Genomic DNA, 24,188 nt, shown 5'->3' with positions numbered 1-24,188 from the left:
GGCAGGAGGCTGACTTTCCTTGAAGTTTTCGCCTCAAATACCGCCATCACGCAAGTGTGCGTGACAGTGGGCAGTTTGTATTTTAACATTTTAATGAAACTTACTTTTTTCTCTTTAAAAAGAATGCTAGAGGGACTGGAGATATGGCTCAGTGGTTAAGAGCACCGACTGCTCTTCCAAAGGTGCTGAGTTCAAATCCCAGCAACCACATGGTGGCTCACAACCATCTGTAATGGGGTCTGGTGCCCTCTTCTGGTGTGTCTGAAGAGAGCAATGGTGGTGTACTCGTATGCATAAAATAAATAAATAAATCTTTACAAAAAGAAAAAAAGAGAATGCTAGAGGATCCGTGATGTCTCTAAACTAGGAAGTGTAGGAAAACTCACTGCATTACTCTTTGGGATCTTTGTTTCTTTTTTGTCATGACCAGAAGAGGTCCTATTAGATTCGTGTTTTCAACTTGGAGCTTTTACTAAAGAAAAATTAATGTATAAGAATAGGCAAATAGTTATATTAAAGTATATATAGAAAGCCAATCTCTGACTAGTACTAACTAGCAAAAAGTTCTTTCATTTAATCAAATTACCAAAGTATTTATCTTTGCTTATTCTTAGAATGCACAAACTTGTGAAACCTTCCACTGAGAAGAAATATGTGGATCTTACTGTGTCATTTGCCCCAGACGCTGACGGAGATGAAGATTTGCCAGGTCCCCCAGTCAGATACTACTTCAGCCATGACACTGACGAGTAGACATTGGCATGGAGATACTCCAGGAATACTTTATTTTGGAAAGTGTACTTAATTCAGAAGCTCAGCTCATAATTCCGTGGACTTCTTTTTGCCTTAATGTAAGGGAAACATCAGTAGAGAACCTTACTACAGTGAAGAATTACAAAACATTTTGAAGCATAGTACACATTTGTCTGTTGCTTCCTACGGTTATGATCACAACTTTGAACTAGAATACCATTTTCTAATACAAGGTTGTTTATTAAGCCCTGTGGATGAAAGAAGGAACAAGAAATCATTTATCTATGACCAGAAGAAATAAAGATGAAGTAATTGAAAATAGTGAATTTGTGCTATTCAGAAAGCTAAATCCTATTTCAAGGTTTTCTTTTTTATTTGGTATTTGAGACTCATTATTTCAATATAAAAAGTGTGGCACTGTACAGCTTACATGATTAGGCTTTGAAAATCTCATAGCTGAGAGGAGGAGGGATGGCAGCAATAGATGAAGAGTAGAGATTTAAAACTAATTACAGTTAGTGCCCTGTTACCTCTGCTAACAGTGTGGTGTGTTACTTCCTCCCCTAAGTCGGGAGTGTCCTTGATCTGATCAGTGTTGTAAACAGTGAGGTAAGATGACATGTTAACTTGGACTAAATGTTAACAGTATTACATGCACTCTGAAACTCTCATAGAAAATCCATGAATGTGAGCAGATAAATATGGCTAATCATTTGATTATTAATATACCTTTATTTTATTTATCTGGAAGTCTAAACTAGTCATAGTATATAAGACCAAAATGTTTTTTAAAGGGAATATTCTTAGAAATAGATGAAAATTAGAAATTTAATACTAATATAGTTGTCTTTTTTTTTCCCTTTTCAGCAATGTAATGGAGAGAAAAAAAATATATATATATAGTATTTTTTTTAAAGGAAGCATGTCATTTCACTCTTTATTCCCAAATTGGGAATTGACAGAAATAGAATAAATTATATTTTTTTAGGTTTTTCTTTATTGAGAGAAATGTTCTGTTTCCTGATATGAACAGTTGCTACTAGTGATACAATTGGGTCCATTAAAATATATAAACAGTACTTGACTGTAAAATCAGTGAAAACAGCAACTGAGTCTTTTTTACAAGGGTTATCATGCATTCTAAACAAGTGCTTATGGCCTCTGGAAGTTACTTGCCTGGAGTTCCTATTCTTATTAAGACCTAAAAGATCTAAATACTTTGATGAATTAAAATTTAGATTGCATCAGTATTAACTCCAACTGTATCTCTTTAAACTCTGTACTTACTTTCCATTTACAAACAATTTAGAAACTGTGGTAACCAGCTTTTTGTTTCCTCCTTTTATAAAGTGTCCAGTTGGGAAATGGGGTGAGTTTGTGTAATAAAATGTTCTGTTTCAATGAGAGATGGAGAAAAGTAGGCAGGATCTATTTTAAAGCACTGGCTACCTTTAAAATAAATTATATTTTTGATCATATCCTACCCTCTCCCATTGTTCATAAATTGAATCCATGAACATTAAAGGCTCTGTGGCTTAGAACTTAACGAGAAAAAGGAGTCCTGTTTCCCAGTTTTCACTTTGTTTTCTCTTCTTTGGTAGTAATGTCTTTTCTAGGTACTCATTCAGGAATCCTCAAACATGAATCAGTAGCTTGGCGCTGTTTACTTAAGTCTTCACATATCTTTGGAAGTAAATGAGAACCATGCTTTGTAGAGTGCTTTGGTAAATAAAATCAACCAGGTTTGGTTTGTTTGTGATCATTGGGTTTTGGTTTTGGTTTTCTGTAGGTCGTGATTATTACTATCTACTGAAGTTTACTGAACTGGAAAGCCATGATGAAGTTAATGACAAATTTTTTTGTTTATTTTGTACCTTAAGATCCTTGGTACTGAAATACAGCTATTGAATACTAGGTGCAAAAAAAAAAAGAAGGAAAGAAAGAAGAAAAGTGGGGTTACTCCATTCGGGTTTTTTGTTTGTTTGTTTGTTTGTTGTTTTTTTAATACTAAAAGTAAGTCAGAGAAATTTTAGGTATCATTCTAAAATGTGCTCTGGTTCATCACAGAGCATTTAATTACACCTCTTTTTCTGTGGTTAATGCTGCTACTGTCTCCTCACTTTTATGCTTTGCAAGCAGACTAGTATGGGGCATATAAGCCAAAGAGGGAGTGTGTTTTTAGCAAGCTCAAAACCCTAACTTTAATATACAGGTGCAAAAATAAATGTGAAAAAAGGGCAGAAATAGTCACTCCAGGAGAAACTTAGTTGTGGTTTCTAAAGTCAGTTCTTTGTAGGATTTGGAGAAATTGTGTTACATGTCTCATTCCTTATATATTGTTCAAGAAGTAGAACTTGTAATCACTATATATTCCTTTTATAGTTTTTGTCTTCCATGGCACATTGTTGGGACAGCATCAAAATACAAAAACAGCCATAGCTGGGGTTGTTACTCTATAGTAGACAAGTACAGAAGATACAGTACACAAGGCTCTGGGTTTGAGTCCCAACTCACAAACAAAAATTACAAAGTTTAGATTTTAGGAGTCAGATGAAATATCAACAGCCAATTTGTGTTTGCTTTTCTCTTACTGAATCTTGAAATGGAATGTGTGGGTATATTATTTGTTTTGCCTCCATGTGCATGCGCCACATGTATGCTGTGTGTGTGTGTGTGATTTCTTTTGCCTGCATCTACTGCCACATGTATGCAGTGCTCATGAAGTCAGAAGAGTGTTGGATCCCCTGAGACCAGAATTACAGACTGTTGTTACCTGCCATATTATTCCTTGGGAACAAACCCAGGTCCTCTGGAAGGGCAGCCAGTTATCGTAACCATTGAGCCATTACTCCAGCCCCCAAAGCTTGAGAAATGCATGTTGAAAATATATAAATTGTGAATATACAGTTTAAGGAATAATTTTAAGGTAATTTCTTATCTAACCAATATGGAAATCAATAGGCCATTGGTATCAGAAACCTTCCTAATCCCTCTCCAGTCACAAACGTTTTAAATACTCTTGATAACTACTATTGTCTTCTTTTTGTATTAATGGTTGAACAGTTTAGTTCTGCCTGCTTCTGAACCATATGTGAAGAATCATTCTGCATTGTTTTGTGTCTATCATTCATCATAATTCATCTGTATTTGCTGTAGCCATACTTTCTGTACCATTGCTGCAATACTTTATTGTTGTATTAATGTACCAGTTTATTGACTGTTGTATTGACTGTGAATAATGAAGATGTATTTAGTTCCGGATAATTATAGTTCTATAATAAATATGTTTTATTCATACATTTCTCTTGAATTGCAAATAATATGTCAAGGATAAAAATTGCATGTTTGAAGATGTTAATTTTTTTTGAAATATTCTAGTTTTTAAATATTCTAGTTTTTAAATGAAAATATAACTCCATTTTCCCCTTTCCCTACTTGGCTTTTCCAACACTTACTTATCACACCACCACTGCGCTATGCTAAGCATTAGATATGTTTGTTTTCTCCACATTGTGATCAGTTTGTATGGATTCTGCTTTTGTATTTTGACATTGTGGTAGATTGTATTTCATTGATCACTTCTTCTTTTCTCTTATAGGGTGTGGGACCACCTTTTCACAAATTTATTGGCCATTTCAACCTTCTTTTTGGAAAGTATCTTGTCATATCTGTGGCACATCTACATTTTGTTTTGGCAATGCTTTTCTTTATTTGGTACATGGAACATCTTCATAAATCATAAAGATCTTTGTTGTCCGTGTAGTTGTAAATATCTTCTGTTCAGAAGCTAAAAGTTAGATACTTGGCAGGACCAGTCTGTTGTTTATAGTTAAACCCTTATTCCCAGCCTGGGGAGTCTTCTCTTTTCTTTTCTCAGCACATCAGTCTTGTCTTTCAGGCTTAACTTGTAATTCATAGAGAGTTCACTCTGGACTTGATGGCTAATACTATTAGTAGTTTTTTCTTGTACTGCCAAGGTAGCATTAGAAAATGTGTATGGCTCTTTCTGAACCTTTTGTTTCTTTACTTTTCTGTCCTAATGATAATATATTGTCACCATCACTGTAGCTGATTTTTTTTTTATAATTGACAAAATTCATTTTTAAAACTTAATTATTTTTTTCTGTTAAAATGCCATGATTATTCTTAACCCTCTATTTCCTATTCTCAGATTTCTTTATAAACTTGCAAACTGGTCACTCTGGCAGTTTTCTTTAAAAATTTTTTTTAAATCCCACTTGTGTGGTTTGTGTATCCATGCAATGTGCATGCCGTCCTGTGTTTATGTGCACCACGTGCATGAAGAGGCCAAAAGAGGGCATCAGATCCCCTAGATACGGAGTTAGAGGCATGCTTGCCCAAAATGGATGCTATGAATGAGACCCTCTCCTCCACAAGAACAGCAAGTACTGTTAACCACTGAACCCTCTCTCCAGTCCAAAGAGTGAGCATAACCTAATTTCAGAATCAAAAGCCTTCCTCTGAGTCGGTCAACTCTCTCGTTTCTTCTGTTGTTTCTCTTTATCCAGTTTCCTTTTAATTACTTGCCAATATTTTACTTGAAAATGTACAGAAATTATTTGAATCCAGGATAATATTTTTATTTTTCAAGACTTCTCACACATACACACACACATACATACATATACTTATGTTTTGTTTCTGCCAAAAACCTAGTTACTTTGCTGGAATTTCATTCAGGCACTTCAATTTCCTGGCTCTTCTTATGGAGTTCAAGGTAGAACTTCATGCTGTTTATTATCTTAGTTCTTGTCTACCCTTACCCTTAAAGTTCATCCCTTCAAAGTTCCAAATGTGGTTTGAAGTTACCAGAGTCCCCACTTTTTGACTAGTCCTAAAAATTAGATTAGTTTTTTCTTAACCAACATCCAGCTAAACTAAAACTCAAAAAGATTATTACAAAAACCATATGCTTCAAAAATATTGATGACTTAAAAACTCATGCTTAAAAAAGTCCTAACAAGCCAGTATATTGGAATGGAGTACCAGAGCACGTGCCAATGGCATCAATCTTTAATACTACATTTTCTAGATCCTTATGTTTTAATAAGCTATAATGGAAATTATTATAAGATTTATATGAAAAGTCACCTATTATATTTATTTGCTGTTTTCTCCCAGGGTATATTTCTGTTTTATACATCCTGAAACAAAATTAGTAAGTGCACTTGTGGTGGTTTGTTTAAGAATGGCCCTTAATGGCTCATGTATTTGAATACTTATTAGAGTGCATACTATTCAGAAGGATTAAGAAGGATTAGGAGGTGTGGCCTTGTTGGAGGAAGTGTGTCACTGGGGATGGACACTCCAGTGCCATGCCTGCCCCCATACTCCCATCATGATGATGATAATCACTAATGTGAAACTATAAGCCCCTAATTGAATACTTTTCTTTGATAAAAGTTGGCTTGGCTATGGTGTCTCTTCAGAGCAAGTTAACAGTGACTAGGTGCTTCTCTTTAGCAATCTCAGGTTTCTTATTGGTTGGTACTCTCAAGGAATAATTTTTCAGTTCACTTAACTTTGAATCTTTACATATTCTAATTTTTAGACATTTGCCTAATGTATACCATACTTGCTTGGATTTGGTGGTCAGAAGGTATTAATATAATCTTCCCCAGACAGTTGTTCTTCTAGCATTTATGATGGTTTGGCAGGCACTAGCTTTTCTCTGCCATCTGGGGAGTATCTCTCCCAGCTTCTATAGTTTTCTCACCTTCCTTTTTATAGCTGTGTTTTATTTGGACATTTTCATTTCTCCCAAGACATGTTTACTGATTTTTATGTTAAATTCTTAATTAAAATACATCATGGTTTCTCTTTTCTTAAACCATATACATTGTATTCTCTTAACTAGTGTTTTTTACTTTATTAAATTCTGCATGTTCACACAAAGTAAAACTAATCTTAATCATTACCTTTGGCAAATTACATATTCCCCAAACAGCAATATTTCCAAAACCAAATACTCATATAGAGAATTCCCACTCCCAGCCCCTATTTAAGACTTCCATGGTTGGGCCAAAGCACCTTTGCCAGCTTGCTCTCTTCCATTGTGACAGCCTCAGGTGTCAGATGTGTGTAAATGAGCTTGTAAAGTGATTTCAGCTCTAGACTTCATAGAACAAGGTCTAGCCATTCTTCCCTGTGTTGACCTGCCAGGTCAATAAACATACTGGGGTAAGTTTTAGAGTTCTGTGTTATACAGGTCTCAACTTTGTTATCTCCAACTTATATTTCACCACACATTTCTTTTACATATTTCATTCTGTTATATACTACAGTGTCTGAATTCTTTTAAGACAACAGTCAATCCTTGTATTTTTAAACAACTGGATAACTTTCTTTAGTCTTTTCAATATCCATTAATACATTGAAAATATTTATCGTAGGCTGGAGAGATTGCTCAGTGGTTAATACCACTGGCAGCTCTTTCTGAGAACCAGGTTCAAACCCAGCTCACACCTGTCTATAACTCCAGTTCCAGGATTTCTGGCTCCCTCGAATAAACCTACATGCAGGTAAAACACAAATGCACATTAAAAATAAAATCTTCTGAAAGTACTTATTCCTCTAATATCTCATGGCTTCCATATTTGCTGTTGAAACATCTGGAGAGCTAAATGTATTTATGTCTTTCTCGTATGACCTCCTTAGTTATGCCCTGGGCTTAGATTTCTCTGTCCATTGCAGCCAACCATGTTGTTTCACCAGCCTTACGAGTCTAGTTTTTAAAAGACTTTAAGAGTTTTCAATGTTATGTTAAAGCTCATCAGTCTCGTTTCAGAACCTCATTTGGCGCATGAGCTAACAGTGCAATGTGTTCGTTATCAACTTTCTGTTAATAATAATTACGCTATATCCCATATCCCATATCCCATATCTAAGAATTCTCATTGCCTAACTAACTCTCCATTTAAAAAAAAAAAAAAAAAAAAAAAAAAAAAAAAAAAAAAAAAAAAAAAAAAGCCTTACCGAAATTCTAGCTTAGCAAATTAAAGGGAAGCTTAGAAGGTAGCTCACTAATTAGTTGACTGGAACACCATACCAATAGAGGGCTTAGAGGAAAAAACAAAACAACCAGACATTTTAAGATGTCCAGCTTCAAAACTGAGAATATTCTTTTGTCACATAAGTGTCCATTTTCTCCCTTGGTCACCTATAGTCTTCTGAGTCCCAATCTCTTATTAGCATCTTAATAAGATGTTTAAGCTAAGAGAATCTTGATCCATTCTAGCCTATTTGTTTTTGTTTTGTTTGTGTTTTTTAAGGTGAGAAAAAACAAGCTAAATACTCAAGTAATTAGAACCAAGAGTAGAATATAAACAATATTGTTGGATTTTTTGGTTTTTTAGAAGTCTTTTATTTTTTAAGATTCATTTATTTATTTGATGTATGTAAATACAGGTTGGCTCTCTTCAGACACACCGGAAGAGGGCATCAGATGCCATTACAGACAGTTTTGAGCCACCATGTGGTTGCTGGGAATTGAACTCAGGACCTCTCAGAGATCTAGTCTGGATGGTGGTTCCATGTTTTTAAAGAAATGAATCACCATAGATATAATGTATAGTATTAAATTTGAAACAGTGGTATGTCCTTCAAAGATATATGGGTTAGTTTTAAACTAGTAAAAAAAATAGGATCAAAGAAGAACCTAAAATGATTGCATTTGGTTCCAGGAACATAATATGTGGCATATAGCATTTACACCAGAGGGGCATTTTCTAGTTCATTTTATTTCTGCGACCTCCAACCTAGATAATTTAAATAACTTATATTTGATTAATTAATCCTATCAATATACTAAAAACCTAGATAGGGGTTAGGAGATTGGTAAGATTTAGGGAAACTAGATAATCTACAATGCAAGTTGTATATATGAAATTGAAGCCAAGAGGGAGCAAAAACTTTGCTTTGGAAAGTAAATTTTTTCCTACTTATTGCAAAGGAATGCATGTATCAAACTACTTTACAGAGAGCTGGTGATAAGTAAATTATTTTCCTGCTGATAATCAAACTATATGCTACATCATTTTATTCTTGTGCCCAAATGAGTGATTTAGAAACTAGGTCAGGGAAATAGAGATTGTTTTCTTTAAAAATGAAAGTCTTCCTTTTGAAAATAATAAATATCAAGATACATGAAGACAAGTGTCATGTTATTTCATGCATTGTGTGGATTCTTCTTTAGCTTCTCACCCCTGTCTTCTCTGTTGGGCTCTTGACCTAGAAATTATGAATAGAAAGACTTGATTAATTAATTAATACAGGACCAACTTTTTAGCTACTTCAGTAGGAGTTGTTTTTCTTGTTCCCAAACACTGGCTCTAAGTTAGTATGATATAACTAGATGAGGACTATCCCACTTTCTTTAATATCTTTTTATCCTCTACCTAAAATATCATGCATATTTTTATGCTTTAGCTTAATGTTCTATATACCTTCCATGCCATATTCTGAAATGACTTTTACATTGGCAATTTCTGACATTGGGGAAAATAAATTCAGATGGTATCTCTTCACTCTTCTATTTCTGTTGCCTTCAGATGTTGGAGAAGAAGCTAATGCAGGTTAACAAGGGTCAAAGAAAATCCCAGTTTCTTGTTATTGGTACTCTCTAAAATATATTATTGACCCATTCCATGTCTCTAGATCCCTGAACATTATATACTGTACAATTTCCAGCTCAAGGCAAATTAAGTGGTCTAACATTTCTACTGTCTCAACAAACAAGTCTGTGTCCTAGAAACAATCACCAGATTCCAGGAAGTTTTCTTAAAACAAAGCATTTAAACCATTCTGGAAATCAGTCTGGTGGTTCCTCAGAAACTTGGACATAGTACTACCTGAGTACCCAGCTATAACCACTCGTCGGCATATACCCAGAAGATCTCCAACATGTAATAAGGACACGTGCTCCATTATGTTCATAGCAACCATATTCATAGTAGCCAGAAGCTAGAAAGAACCCAGATGTCCCTCAACAAAGGAATGGATACAGAAAATGTGGTACATTTACACAATGGAGTACTACTCAGCTATTAATAACTTCATGAAATTGGCAGGCAAATGGATGGAATTAGAAAATACCATCCTGAGCAAGGTAACCCAGTCACAAAAAGACACATACGGTATGAACTCACCGATGAGTGGATATTAGCCCAAAAGCTTGGAATACCCATGATACAATTCACAGACCACATGAAGCTCAAGAAGAAAGAGGACCAAAATGTGGATGCGTTGGTCCTTCTTAGAGGGAACAAAATACTCACAGGCAAAGTGAGGAGCAGAGACTGAAGGAAAGGCCATCCAGAGACTGACCCCCCCCCCTCAAGGATCCATCCCATATACAGTAGCCAAACCCAGACACTATTGTGGATGCCAAGAAGTGCTTGCTGACAGGAACCTGGTAAGGCTATCTCCTGAGAGGTTCTGCCAGAGCCTGACAAATAATGATGTGGATGCTTGCAGCCAAGCATTGGACTTAGCACAGGGTGGGGCCCCCAAAGGAGGAGTTAGATAAAGGACTGAAGGAGCTGAAGGGGTTTGCAACCCCATAGGAAGAACAAAACCCCCCAGAGCTCCCAGGGACTAAACCACCAACCAAGGAGTACACATGGAGGCACCCAGGGCTCCAGCCCCATATGTGGCAGGGTATGGCCTTGTTGGTTATCAATGGGAGACCCTTAGGCTTGTAGGGGTTTGATGCCTCATAGAGGCAGGGAGGGGAGACCTGGAAAGGGGATAACATTTGGAATGTAAATAAAGAAAATACCCAATAAAAGGGGAAAAAAAGCATTTAAGGTTTAAGGTGAGGCAGAGGGGGGAGGGTGGCTTTTCTCAGGAAGTCTTATTTTTCTTCTCTTTCTGCTTTTGAATGTTACTCTCCAGAAGATTTTCTGATTTGAAAAGGCTCCCTGGGCTGCTTGTAATTGACCTGTTTTCCCTATCAATAACAGTAATAAAGAAGGAATCTGATGCAAGGGGTTTGAGTAATATTCTTTTGATCACAGAGCAAACCAAACTAATTCAGTCAAAAAGCAATAAAAATCTGGTTATCTGTTTTTAAAATCATTTACAGCTTAAGTCAGTAAACCATTTCAGTTTGTTTGGTTTTGGTTTTGGTTTTTTCTATTATCTGTTTTCTTCACTCTTGGTCCTAACACCCCAAATAAACACTTTCCAGCTGTAGAAATCAAGACAGTGGGCTTAGAGAACTAGGAAAAGAGTTGGAATTGCTTTTGCATATTTTTTCTTTGTTTAAAGAGACACAGTGCCTAACTCACAAGACAATACAGGCCCCTTGTTTTACCTAGATGACCAGGAACAGTGGTCCTTGGGACAGAGAAGTCCTCAAGAGGTAAGAACTGGGAAATAGAGCCACCTAATCAATTGTGACACAGATGACATCTATCACCCTGAACAAAAATCTACTCATATAGGCCAAAGGTCTCAATGTAAAGCCCCCAAATACTAAGACTGCTAGAAGGAAGTGTACACAGAGCCCTACAAGAAAGAGCTTTCTGAATAGTAATTCCATTCACTCAGGAAATAAGGCCAACAATTGACAAATGGAACTTCATAGAACTAAAAAGGTTGTATGGCAAAAGAAACAGTCGTGAAGAGGAAGCTCAGAGTGGGAGGGAATCTTTACCAGCTATATATCAGATAGAGGGTTAAAATACAAAGTATATAAAGAATGTTTTTAAAAGCCAAGAAAACAAATAACCTAATTGAAAAATGGGCTATGGATCTGAACAGAAAGTTTTCAAAAAGAAAAAAAAATGACTATGTATTATCTCAAAAGGTGATGAATATCCTTAGAGAAATGCAAATCAAAACTAAGATCAACAATCACAAAGCTAACAATCAAAAGCTAAGATCAACAACTGAGTAATTGCTGGGGAGGTTGTAGGGAAAAGGGATTCTTCATTCACTATTGGAGAGATTGCAAACTGTTTCAGCCACTCTAAAAATTAGTAGAGTTTTAGCTTTCTCAAAAAGCTAAAACTAAATCTACCACATGAGTGACTCCACTATCCTTTCCAGAGATACTTGCTCAGCCTTGTCATTGCTGCCCTGGTCACAAGGCTAGGACACAAAAACAAACTAAATGTCCTTTAGCTGGTTGTACTGGCTGGTTTTGTGTCAACTTGACACAAGATGGAGTTATCACAGATAAAGGGGCTTCAGTTGGGGAAGTGCCTCCATGAGATCCAGCTGTGGGGTATTTTCTCAATTAGTGATCAAGGGGGAGAGGGCTCCTTGAGGGTGGTACCATCTCTGGGCTGGTAGTCTTGGGTTTTATAAGAGAGCAGGCTGAGCAAGTCAGTAAGTAACATCCCTCCATGGCCTCTGCATCAGCTCCTGCTTCCTGACTTGTTTGAGTTCCAGTCCTGACTTCCTTTGGTGATCAACAGCAATGTGGAAGTGTAAAATCAATAAACCCTTTTCTCCTCAACTTGCTTCTTGGTCATGATAAGAGAGCAGGAATAGAAACCCTGACTAAGACACTGATGAATGGCTTCTGACAATGAGGTGCATTGCAGGCTCTGAGAACTAAGCTGTGGTATGGGGACCGTTGCCCAACACATAAGACAGCATCTTGAGGTGTACAAACCCAAAGCAGCAAAACAAAGGAAACTGGCTCGGAGTTTCTTCCCACAGCAGTTGAGACGGCTGCTTCACCCTAGCAGCAATCATGTCTGCTTAAAACAAGGAAGTGCTACAGAGGCTTTAGACGGATGTAAGGACTTGTCCGTCCATCGCTATAATACTCAAAATACCCAGACTGAAACCCAAAATTACTTGATAAAAAATAGGAAAATTTTTTGATACACAAAAAGCTAGAGAAATGTGACCAGTTCTCTGGTTCTCCAGAGAAAACCACAGAGGTCAACAGGAAAGTGACCAAATGTTGGAGTTCTCATGTGGACTTCAGAACAGCTGTGCTTATTTATAACTTGAGGTAGGGCACTCAGGAATAAATGTAGGGTCTTTGTCTAATCTATATTCTCCAGCCTGAGGATAAAGCTCCTGAGACTAAGATGGAATCAACTATACTGAATGAAACCTAGAAGGTAAAATATGAGAAGTAAATTCACTTAGTAAAAACACACTATTTCTCATAAGCAAGCACATTTTTTTATATTAGGCAAATCCAACACTTAATATACTATAACCAAGTGGGTTCAATGAATGGTTTGATCAACAGTAGTAACTATGTGTGTTTGTATAAACAGTAAAAACACCATATTAACCAACTAAGGAAAAACTATTATTTGATCATATAAAAAATATGAAAAAAATAGTTGACAAAATTCAGCATCTATCCATGATATCTGAGTAAAATGCCATTCCAAGAAAGAATAGTAATTGTAAAGGGAACTTCTTTCATTCTGAATTAAAACAAAACAAAACAAAAACAACACAATATTATACATAGTAATGAAAGGTAGAAGTTTTTTCCCCTAAAACTGAGAGCAAGGACAGGAGGTTTTGGCTACTCCACCCAGTGTGGTAAGGAAAAAGTAGAGTATATGCACACTGGGGAAGCTAAAGCTTTCTAAAGCTAAAGATGTCTATCACACTATGAATCCTATAGAAGAATCTCACAAACCAGGTGGGGTGGTATGTGCCTGTAATGCAAGCACTAGGGTGATGAAAGAAAGGTCAGCCTCAACCTCCTATCAAGCTGGAGCCCATGTGAGAAAGTGAGACTAGAAAAATTATCCAACGGAATCCAATTCAATTTTCTGACCCGCAAAACAATAAATAAAGTTGATTTAACCACCATGGAGGTAGTTTATTTTACAGAGTTGAATAGCTAACAATTAAATTAGTGTTCAGAAGGGAAGAAAGTTATAGTGGATTTCCTATACACCCCAAATTTTATTGTAAGAAATCATAAGGGACTGGGGAAATGTTATTTTAAGAACTCATTCTCTCATAGAACTCTCGTAGGTGTGTTTTCCTGCATACACATCAGGTAGCCCATTATGTTGGCTTTATGTGTAGTTGTGTGTCCACACTTGGCATCATAGGCTCTGAGAGGTTTTCAGAAGCTAGACATCCTGCAGAGAAGGTTGGAGATGAGAGGAAAGCAGACTGTGGGAACAGATAGAAACACTAAGAGGAAGTGTTGTGGTTATTTTAATGGTATCTCTAAGCCTGAAACTAGATTCATATGGCTGAAGATGAAGGGATGTTTTAGACTTGAGGAAGAAATTTTTAGAACAAAACTCCAGTAAACTGCTGCCTATACTAGAGGTTGCCAAGCACTGTGTGACTACAACTTAGAGACACTTCCTCTGCTGAATGTAGAGAAGGAGGACCCTACACAGACTAAGATCACACTTGATCCCTTTCCTAATCTCCTTCGGACTGAGCTCTTGTCTGTTTTTTGTATTGTTATGTAACATCCAGAGATTAACAGCGATATTTTAAGAACTTACACTTTTGAACCTGCTGCTGTTTTAATTATTGAGACATTCCAAATATGCCCTTAGTGCAGGTAGACAAAGCTGTCTTCCTTTATAATGTGTAGGAAAAGAAACTGTTTTGAGGAATGAAACCCAAACTAGCTAGAGACAGTTCACCTCTCTGGCTTAGAGCTTGCCTAGGGACCACATGTAGACTGTTGATAGAACAGGGCAAATGATCACATCTATAGTCTGCCTTGCTATGCCAAAAACTAGAATGTGAAAGCCAATTTAACAAAATGTTTCAACTGTACTGATGACCAGGTCTTGTTGCTAAGTTTAGTGGACCATTGTCTAGCTACCATTGTCCTAATATTCACAATTTATGAAAAAGGAGCCCACCGGTTCTGAAGCTGACCCAACATCAATCTTTTTCAGTAGCTCCTCATACTCCATCCCTGTGACCTTGTCATCTGACTTCTTTACCTTCGTAGCAGAACAGCACTAGGATTGAGAGCATTACTACCAAGTGGCCAATTCCCACAGCCTTTGTTTATCCTAATGCATTCTACCCAGTTTCAAGCATCTGATGCTGTAGTGGGCCCGTCCCTTTTACATTTCCTCTTTGCTTTCCATGAGTCCATATTGTTTTGCTGTCCTATTGTCTCTGAACTTGTTTGATGATGTCAAGTAGAATGGTGGAATGGTGTTAATCATCACAATTCATGCCTCAAAGACCATCTGCAAAGACATGCCTTTCCCCCAGACTGAAAAAATGAGTGCCAAATGGAGAGATTGGAATTTTTAAAATTTAGTTTCTACCTTGGCATGGGCATGTTTGGGGTTTTGTTTTGTTTTGTTTGACGTAGTAGTAAAATCCAGGACATACCAAAGTTGTCGTCAGCTGAATGTATAAATGGTCTCAAATTCCCTCGAGTCTCCTTCACAAAATAATCAATGACACTGAAAAGGTTTGGGAGTGTTACCTGTGTAAAAGAAAGTGAAAGATGGCTCAGTACCTGGCTAAGGATAAACAAGAAATACACTCATGCAGTGTAGTAAGGAGTGCTATGGTTTCCTGACCTCCAGAAAGGGCAGGTCAGGACAACATACTACAATGACTTGCTGAATGACTATAGTTTTCTTACCCATGTCTGTTTTTTCCTTTTTTAAGGACTATGAGGCCATTCTCTGGTGAATTGTTCGCTTTGCATTTGCTATAGTCTGTTGAACAATACATATTGAGGTACTATGCCTTCCCTCAATTAAAACATAAAAATCACTTAATGTAGGCCAAGTTCTCCCTTCCTGAAACTGGAACTTAAATAGACAAACAAACAAAAAAACCAACCGGACAACTCTATAACCAAATGTTTTCTAGTCCATAAGACTTGCTACCCTGCAAACTGTTTATAATAAGAACCTTTTATAGGCTGATAATAGAATTCAAGCATTTAAGCATTTTAATACCTCATAAATCAATACTTTTATACAAGTGAAATCTGGTTAAACCTGAATAATCTTGAAGTAAGATAACTCAGTAAAAGGCAAGCTGGTTGAAAGCAGGGTTAGGAGGAGTTTGAAATGTAAAAGAACAATCCAGGCTGTCGGTTCTCCTTCTGTGGACCCTAGAGGCTAATGACAAGGAGTCCAGTTCTGCACTTACAAGGGTGCAGCAGTAATCACACTGGTCCTTCCTGGAGCCACTTCTGCCCATTTGATCTGATGGATGCTCCTTCAGTACTCGAGTCCTCTACCTCCTTTATTAGAACTTCATTTATGAAGCTCAATTGAAGCCAGATCTGGTTGGCTTCTTCCAGAGGCAAGAAGATCTTGAGTGTAGGATGGACTGAGATGTAGCTGGATCCATAAATGTGAATCTGAGAAGTTCTGGAGGTGTTCTCGTCTAAAGTGAGCTACGTAAACCAGTGTCTCTAAGATTTACAGGCAAAACAGGAGAAATTCCACCATACAGTCCATTTTGCTATATGATGTGCCCAGAGAGGCAGAGGAAGCAGGAGCTGATTTTCAAGAACTATCGGGCCATGTCACACTTTCAATGGCTGAGAGCACTCTAGATGCCAGTTTACTCCCCTACATAATATGTGTAACAATTATAGAATTGGAAATAGAAACAGAAAAAAAAGATTAAGTTGCATATATGAATCACTTAGCTGTGTACTTAGCATCGTATTGGAGGATAAGATTATCGTTAACTCCAGGGGAAACTAAGCTTGAAGAGGCTTTGAAGACAAAGAAGAAACCTGGCCGGTAAGAAGAAACACTGCTGGTAAGAGGGCATTTATGGACTTCTGCATGACAGGTAGTAGAGGGCAAGGCACTCTCGATTGCTTCCCACCCAATAGAGGCTCGTTTGAATATTTATAAATAGAGGATATTATGAAGACATTTAATAAAAACACTTTCTTTCCCTGAATATGAACAATCATTTGCAGAGAGAGTAAAGGGAGAACCAGTATTAGAAGCAGACTATTGTCTAGTCAGTCTCGCTGCCTGTTCTTGGTGTCTCTTCTCACCCTTCCTGTCTGAGATAGGCTTCTTCTCTACCTCGATAAGCCTATCTCCCTTTCTACCGTCTCTGCGTCTGCTCCTCGGGATAACTTCTGTTTTCACACGTTTCACTGGATTCACTACAGGTTGGTTCAGAAGGCAACAGGAGAAAGGTTATCAACAACAAAGAAGTAGTTACGTACAGGTTTTTCCAGCTCAATGGTGTAGTTATTTCCAGTGTGCATCACTTTGAAGTGCTTGATTCTTGGCATTCTGAAATGAAATACATGGTTGGTCCACTTTTGGTTGTACAGTTGTGTTGATGCAAATTAATCAATATAAAATGTGCCCTAGCTGGCTAATCTGTCCATGCACAACTCTAGTTTAGGGGATAGAATCCTGTTAAAACTAAAAAACTAAAACTCACTCAGTAACCTATACAGTAGAACTATAAAATCTTATGGAAGAGGAGGAATGTAAGTCAGTGGTTCAGCACTTGTCTAATGTATGCCACTCCCTAAATTTGGAAACAAAACCAAGCAAACAAACAAAACAAAATCCCAGAGGAATACAAAATACATCTTTTTTTTGTTTTGTTTGGGTTTTGTTTTTGTTTTTGTTTTTTTTTGGTTTTTCGAGACAGAGTTTCTCTGTATATCCCTGGCTATCCTGGAACTCACTTTGTAGACCAGGCCGGCCTCGAACTCAGAAATCCGCCTGTCTCTGCCTCCCAAGTACTGGGATTAAAGGCGTGTGCCACCACTGCCTGGCTACAAAATAAATCTTATATGGGCACATATAGGTCAAATAATATACCCCTTCTGTTAAAGAGAAATAAAAAGAATTATTGAAAGCAAAAAGTTTTGTATTCTGCCTTATCACTAATCCCAGCAGACAGGTTTCTACCCCTGTTACTGTGTTAAGTCACATCCTACCCTCTGTTGCTACTAAGTTTGCCATCTTAAAGACAAGAAACATGGTAAGTGCTATGTAACAGGGAGGTGGGAGTGTAAAGACTGCAGGAGTAGCTTCAGGTCTTTCTCTTTAGTTTTACAACACACCAAATTGTTACCACCCCCAATAGTAAGATTTTGTTACGAACTGCTTCAGAGCAAGAAATCATATTGTGTTCATCACTGTTATTTCAACAGTATAAATGCAGAATTTATAAAGCCAATTGAACAATATTAGGATAGGAGCCCATCTCAAAATGCTATCTGCTGTAAGCTAAGAATCTTCGATGCCAACAGAAGTCAGTGTCCATGGTAGTTAGTTTTGAATAGTAGTGTGTTTGTCTTGAGATCATTTGGTTTACAGAGCCTTTTCACCTTCTGTTTAGAATTACAACTTCTCCATTTCCAGTTTTTAATCCTCCAGAGTCAATGTGTATGACAGTGTCCAGGGTCAATGTGTATGACAGTGTCCAGGGTCAATGTGTGTGACAGTGTCCAGGGTCAATGTGTATGACAGTGTCCCATTTGGGGCTCTTCTCCTCTACCACCATGTCCGAATCTCCTCGCAGTTGCATACCACATAGGAAAGTCAGTCTTTAATCTCCATGACCTACTTTTAAAACAGGGGATAACCCTTTGCCAACCTGCTCCCTTCATAAGAAGTATTCCTTAATGAGAAAAAAGTCACAAATCAGTTACAGACGGACAGGGAAAGAATCTTTAGACAGACGATGACTTACATGTGCCTGTCCAAGATACTTGGTTCTCACCTTACCTTCACCCCAACCAGGAAAACATTTTTAAAATCAGACAGCTACTATTGAAAACTCTTCAGTGTCAATTTGAGTTCCCGAATCCTGACAGTAAATGACTGCTACCCTTTGGGAGACTGACAGGACAGTTTGTTGGCATTAGGACTTCCCAAACCTATGCTATCGCATAGGCGACAGTGCAATCCACAGACCTGTTGCCAAGACAACAGCCACCATATTCCCAGAATTCACTTGGCTCACCTCCCACCTTTACCTGCATTATGTCATTATCCATATATATATGGATATATATATGGATATATATTTGAGGAAAACCTCTCTCTCTCTCCCAATAAAACCTCTTACACATGGAACAGTTTTGGGCCTAGTGTGCTGTGTCCAGACACAAGCTGCTATTCTAACACATCACAGTTGGCTTAAATTCTGTTTCTATCATATGTGATCTTTAAACCTCCCCCCACTGTGTGTGTGTGAGTGTGAGTGTGAGTGAATGAGCGTGTTTATGTGTTTTCAGTCTACATAATGGAGGTGAGAAAGGTTTACCTCTCAGAGTTACTGTGTGTTAATACTTGCAAAAGCCATTAGTAAAGACCTTGACTTATTTAAGCACTCACTAAGTTATAACTATTTCATCTACGTTTATCTACATATGTAGATAGTATTTATAGTTTTCTGCAAGTCTAATTTATAGAGTATGGAAGATACTATACATCTCCGTTATCCTTTTGCCTGTAGGAAATGTCTATAGCACTCAGCACAAGGCACACAAAGGGCATCATAGAATGGGATGATTGTTGGGCACAGTCATCACATCATCTCATCAATTAGCTCATGAGAAGCTGTGAGATGAATGCAGACAGAGGTCAGCAGAAGCTCTCAGAGTGTCTGAGCAATGGCATTACATTTCCAAGTCCAAGCTGATGTAGAGAAGCAGTGGCCCCCGAAGTCTCATAGGCTTTGTCTCTCTGTTTAGACTGCACTTTTCTTCCAATTTTTGTTTTGTGTGGTGACATGCACCTGTGATCCCAGCACTTAAAAGAGGCCCAGCCAGGAGAAGTGCAAGTCTACCTAAGCGATGACAGAGAAAGAGAAGCTAGTTTTAAAGAAAAACAAAACAAAACAAACAAACAAACAAAAAAAACCTGTGGCCTTCAATGTGGTTCTTAAGTCCAGACCTCAATTTTTGCAAAAGGATGGATCTGTGGTAAGGATCCTGCCTCCTTAGTGACTAATTAGGTTCCTATAATGCTAGCCTGACTCCTAGTCAGAACAACTTCGAGGGGGAAAAAGTATGAGGTTTGTAAAAATAGCTGTGTGTCTTAAGAGTTCACGTGCTACTTCCAAAGAACAATCCAAAGTGAATGGGAACAAACCCATGAGGTTTACTTGGGTAAAAGCAGATGATGCTCTGCTCCAGAGAGGAATCACCTGATACTTTGGCACTGGCAACCTTTGTTTGCTCCTGAGAACAGCCTTCCTACAGCTGATCTGTAAACACGTGGGGGAATAAAACTACTTTCAAGTTTTGCTGTGTAAACCAGTTTGTTCTTTCCAGCTTGTGTTTACTGGACTCACTGACCAACGTGCATGGCTGAGCATTTCTCCTGCAGCTGCCCTGAAAGAAAATGAGCTTGTTTTGTGGAAAACACAGGTGCTTCTTTAAAGTCCAGATGCCTGCCAAAAACTGTACGTTAAACTCAACTCTACCAGCAAGGCACAATTCTAATATTCCCCTCATAGTGCTATCTCTTAAAGATCAAGTAGCATATTAAGTAGAAGATACTAAGCCCCGAGACTGGGGCTGAATTTAATGCTTTGTATCTCCTATTAAAGAGCTGAGGCTTTTCCAGGGCTCAGGACTGCTCAAACGTGAGCTGAGAAAGGATGACACCAAAGAACAATCCAAAGTGAATGGGAATAAACCCATGAGGTCTCAACTCTACCAAGTATCCTAAGCAACTGAGGAAATCTGGGAATGGGAGAGGTGTTCTTCCCAAGGGAAAAACACAGCCTTTGGTTGTGCATATATGCATGCAATAAATGTTAGTGAGAAAAGAGGTCGTGAATTTGAGGGACAGTGGGGATGAGTATATGGAAGGGTTTGGAAGGAGAAAAGGGGGAGGGGAATATTGTAATTATACTATCTCAAGAAAGAAAGGAAGGAGAAAGAGAGAGAGAGAGAGAGAGAGAGAGAGAGAGAGAGCCCTGTGTTTACTACAAAACATATTCACCAGCAGCTCTTTCTGGATCACCAGTTATTAATCAAATAAATTGCGGTTTTAAAAGATATTGTTATTATATTCTGATAGAGTTGAAAATTTGTTGCTAATGTTCAGCTTGTCATTACAGCATATTCTACAAGCTAAAAACATACTAATATATAATAAATAGGTATAAGACATCCGCAAGATGCTTTAAAATTATTTACTGTGAAAAACTATAAACACACACACACACACACACACACACACACACACTCGGGTTGGGAGCACCAGGATCACATGCTTGCTACCTGTTCTTGGCTAGTGTGTGAAAAACAAGTGCCTATATTAATGAAGCTCTGGGGGTCGTGGCTCATAAGGGCAGTTGAGCCATAGTGCTGTGATTTTAATTTTTTCTCTAAAATATTATTTTCTTTTTACTCCATATATCCACTCTCAATATCCTCTTATTTGACCCATTTAGAATAACAGATATTTATGAAATAAACTGGTAGATTCACTGGTCCATGCATCATAGCAAATAAATAGAATATGATCCTCTCCCTCCTCTTTCACTCTCTCCCTCTCTCCTTCTCTCTTTCTATCCTTTTCTCTCTTGCTCTCTCTCTCCCTATTTCTTTCCCTCTCTCCCTCTCTCTCCCTCTTTCTCTCTCCCTCTCTATCCTTTTCTCTCTTCCTCTCTCTCCCTCTTTCTCTCTCCCTCTCTATCCTTTTCTCTCTTGCTCTCTCTCTCCCTCTTTCTTTCCCTCTCTCCCTCTTTCTCTCTCCCTCTCTATCCTTTTCTCTCTTCCTCTCTCTCCCTCTTTCTCTCTCCCTCTCTATCCTTTTCTCTCTTCCTCTCTCTCCCTCCCTCTTTCTCCCTCTCTTCCTTCCTTCTCTCCCTCCTGCCCTTCTCTCACTCTCCCTCCTTTCTCTCCCTATCCCTTATTCCTCTTTCTCTTCCTCACTCTCTCCTTCTCTCTCCCTTCCTCTCCTTCCCTCTCCCTCCTCCTCTTTCCCTCTCCCTCTCTCTCTCCCTCTCTCTCCCTTCTCCCCTTCCCCTTCTCTCCTTTTCTCCCCCCCTCCCTCTCCTTCTCTCCTTCCATCCTTCTCTCTCCTTTTCTCTCCCTCTCTCTCTCTTCCTCTCCCCCTTCTCTTCCTCCCCCTCTCCTCCTCTCTCTGCTTTTCTCTCTCCCTCTTTCTCTCTCTTTCTCTCTCTCTCTCTCTCTCTCTCTCTCTCTCTCTCTCTCCCTCTCTCTCTTTCTCTCTCTCTCTTGTGAGCTCTGCAGATTTAACTTAGGTTCTCCCACTTACAACGTAAGCACCTCCTGACTGAGCCAGCTCTTCTCCTTGACTCTTGCATTTAAGTATTACTGGCTTTATCAAAGGAAAAACATCTCAGTAATAAATAATAATAAGTATTAAACTTTATATAATATGTTATATTATATTAAACTTTATATAATAAAGGAAGATGCTCTTCAGTGGGCCTTTTTGTAGATAAAATATTTATAACTTTATAACTTGTGTTAAAATGGCACCTATAGTATTTATAGACATAAAATTAAGAAATTAAGCACTTCCTGTTTTATAATACATGCTGTATTCAGTGGAACATAATCATCATAGAAAAATTTAACAGAGTATATAATACATCCAAAGTGTTATTGACAACACAATGGCCTCTTTCTGTTTGCTGAACACGAGAGGTGCTTGAGAGATGCTTGCTTCTGGGGGTGTACACTTGCCGCCTGGGATGTGCCCCACCCCCACAGTACTGGCGTGGTTTGATCCCCTGTCTTCTTTGAGTCTCTGCTTAAATGTCCACTAACTGAGTGCCCTCATGAACACTGCACGTGAAAACAATAGCAATCACAGGTCTATTCTCTTTGTCACCACTAAGGAGAGAGCTTGGCTTGTATTCCACTACTTCTCACTCTTGTGCTAATATTTGCAGCCCTAGGAGAGTGCACAGCAGGTAATGACCACCAGAATGCCTGCTCTTAACAATATGATAGCCAAATTAAATTGAACATACTCTATCTCCTGCCGGATAGTGATGGAGTAGTTTTTGCTGTCACTACCAGGCCTCAGGATCATATTTCCCCAAGAAGGGTTCTTTTCTAGCATCTCGGTTGCTTCTTTCCGGGAAACTGCATAAAAACATCTACAAATATGAGATGAAAAGAAAAAAAAGATTTTAAAAAACCTGACAAAGATAATTACTTGAAAATAATGCTACCAAAATAACTTGAGAGCTACAATGTTTATCTTTTAAACATAGAGAACATGAAAAGCAATCCACTAATTCATGTGTAATCATGATAGCCATGGAAAACTTAGGACAACTAATAGCATATCCCCAGTTTCAATTCAATTCAATTCTAACAGGTCTTAGATTGATTTGTTGGTGGTTTCCTTGCAGGACTCCAAAATGTCCTAAGGCTCTCTTTGGGGCTCTGTTTGTCTTTTTTGATCTGTTCATTTGTTTTGAGATGGGTCTGGAACTCACCATATAGACTATGCTGGCCTTAAACTTAGAGATCTACCTTCTTCGTCTTCCCAGAGCTGGGACTGAAGCTATGAGCCACCTCATAGAACTTGCTCTTTAGACCAAACTGGCCTTGAAGTCAGAGATTTACCTGCTCCTGCTTATGCCTCCTGAGTATTGGGATTAAAGGCATGCTTGGTTTATAACTTGTGTTAAAATGGCACCCATAGTATTTATAGACATAAAATTAAGAAATTAAGCACTTCCTGTTTTATAATACATGCTGTATTCAGTGGAACATAATCGTCATAGAAAAATTTAACAGAGTATATAATACATCCAAAGTGTTATTGACAACTATCTTTGAGTATAGTGACAAGAATTAATTTTAATCTTCTCTTTATTTATCTGTAATAGATATGTTATTTTCTTCTTGTATTGGGGCAAAAGAAAAAGAAACAGTCCATGTGACTTTTATTTTATGAATTGATCCTCTGTCTAGTTTGAGCTGGCAGCATTGATTAGCAGGTTCCAGTGGCTTTAATACAGTGGACTGGGTCTCAGAACGTAATGTCATGATGAAACCAGGACATGTTGTAATGGCAAGATCCCCAAAGGAAAAGGCCCATAATATTTTCCTCGAGAAAGAAGATGTATGGAGGATGCTTTAGAATCCAGCTGCTGTCCCAGTACTTTGTTTTGAAAGCTTTACACAAGGCTTTCCTCAGAAGGCAAGTTCAATGCTCACTGATCAACCAACTGATACAATATTCTAAGAATTTAAAAATATTTGGTATACACCATATAGGGTCTCACATATCTATGCTGTTTCCTTCCTTCTTCATAGCAACCTTAATTTATTTTTGAGCTCCGGAAGGAGATCTATTTAGTCTAGATGTGTGGGTGGAAGGGGATTTCCTCTGTGGTAAGAGTTAGTTCATGACATAAGAGAGGAAGTGTGGCAGGGGCTCACAATTGATCCCCAAGATATTTAGCATCCTTGCTGTAACAAGTTCAAGTGGGTAGTGTTACCTGGTAACTAGCAATTGTCTTAACTGAAT

General features: G+C 38.0%; 2 protein-coding genes across 2 annotated transcripts in view; one reads left to right on the top strand and one right to left on the bottom strand.

The window, feature by feature from the left end:
- Uba6 (ubiquitin like modifier activating enzyme 6) overlaps positions 1–2,515 on the top strand; it is a 69,225-nt gene extending 66,710 nt beyond the window's left edge. The window contains exon 33 of the mRNA XM_031342910.1: positions 615–2,515. Within this exon, the coding sequence (XP_031198770.1) occupies positions 615–753 (139 nt within the window). The 3' untranslated portion in view covers positions 754–2,515. The remainder of the gene's footprint in view (positions 1–614) is intronic.
- A 6,202-nt stretch (positions 2,516–8,717) lies between these two features.
- The window catches only part of Stap1 (signal transducing adaptor family member 1), a 33,991-nt gene continuing 18,520 nt past the window's right edge, over positions 8,718–24,188 (bottom strand). The window contains exons 6-9 of the mRNA XM_031342909.1: positions 22,675–22,803; positions 16,913–16,982; positions 15,088–15,184; positions 8,718–9,003 (exon numbers count right to left, since the gene is read on the bottom strand). Of these exons, the coding sequence (XP_031198769.1) occupies positions 8,942–9,003; positions 15,088–15,184; positions 16,913–16,982; positions 22,675–22,803 (358 nt within the window). The 3' untranslated portion in view covers positions 8,718–8,941. The remainder of the gene's footprint in view (positions 9,004–15,087; positions 15,185–16,912; positions 16,983–22,674; positions 22,804–24,188) is intronic.

Source organism: Mastomys coucha, unplaced genomic scaffold (genome assembly GCF_008632895.1).
Source record: "Mastomys coucha isolate ucsf_1 unplaced genomic scaffold, UCSF_Mcou_1 pScaffold22, whole genome shotgun sequence".
Taxonomy (NCBI): domain Eukaryota; kingdom Metazoa; phylum Chordata; class Mammalia; order Rodentia; family Muridae; genus Mastomys; species Mastomys coucha.
Note: the sequence above shows the minus strand (reverse complement) of the source record. Positions and strands in the feature narration are given on the sequence as shown.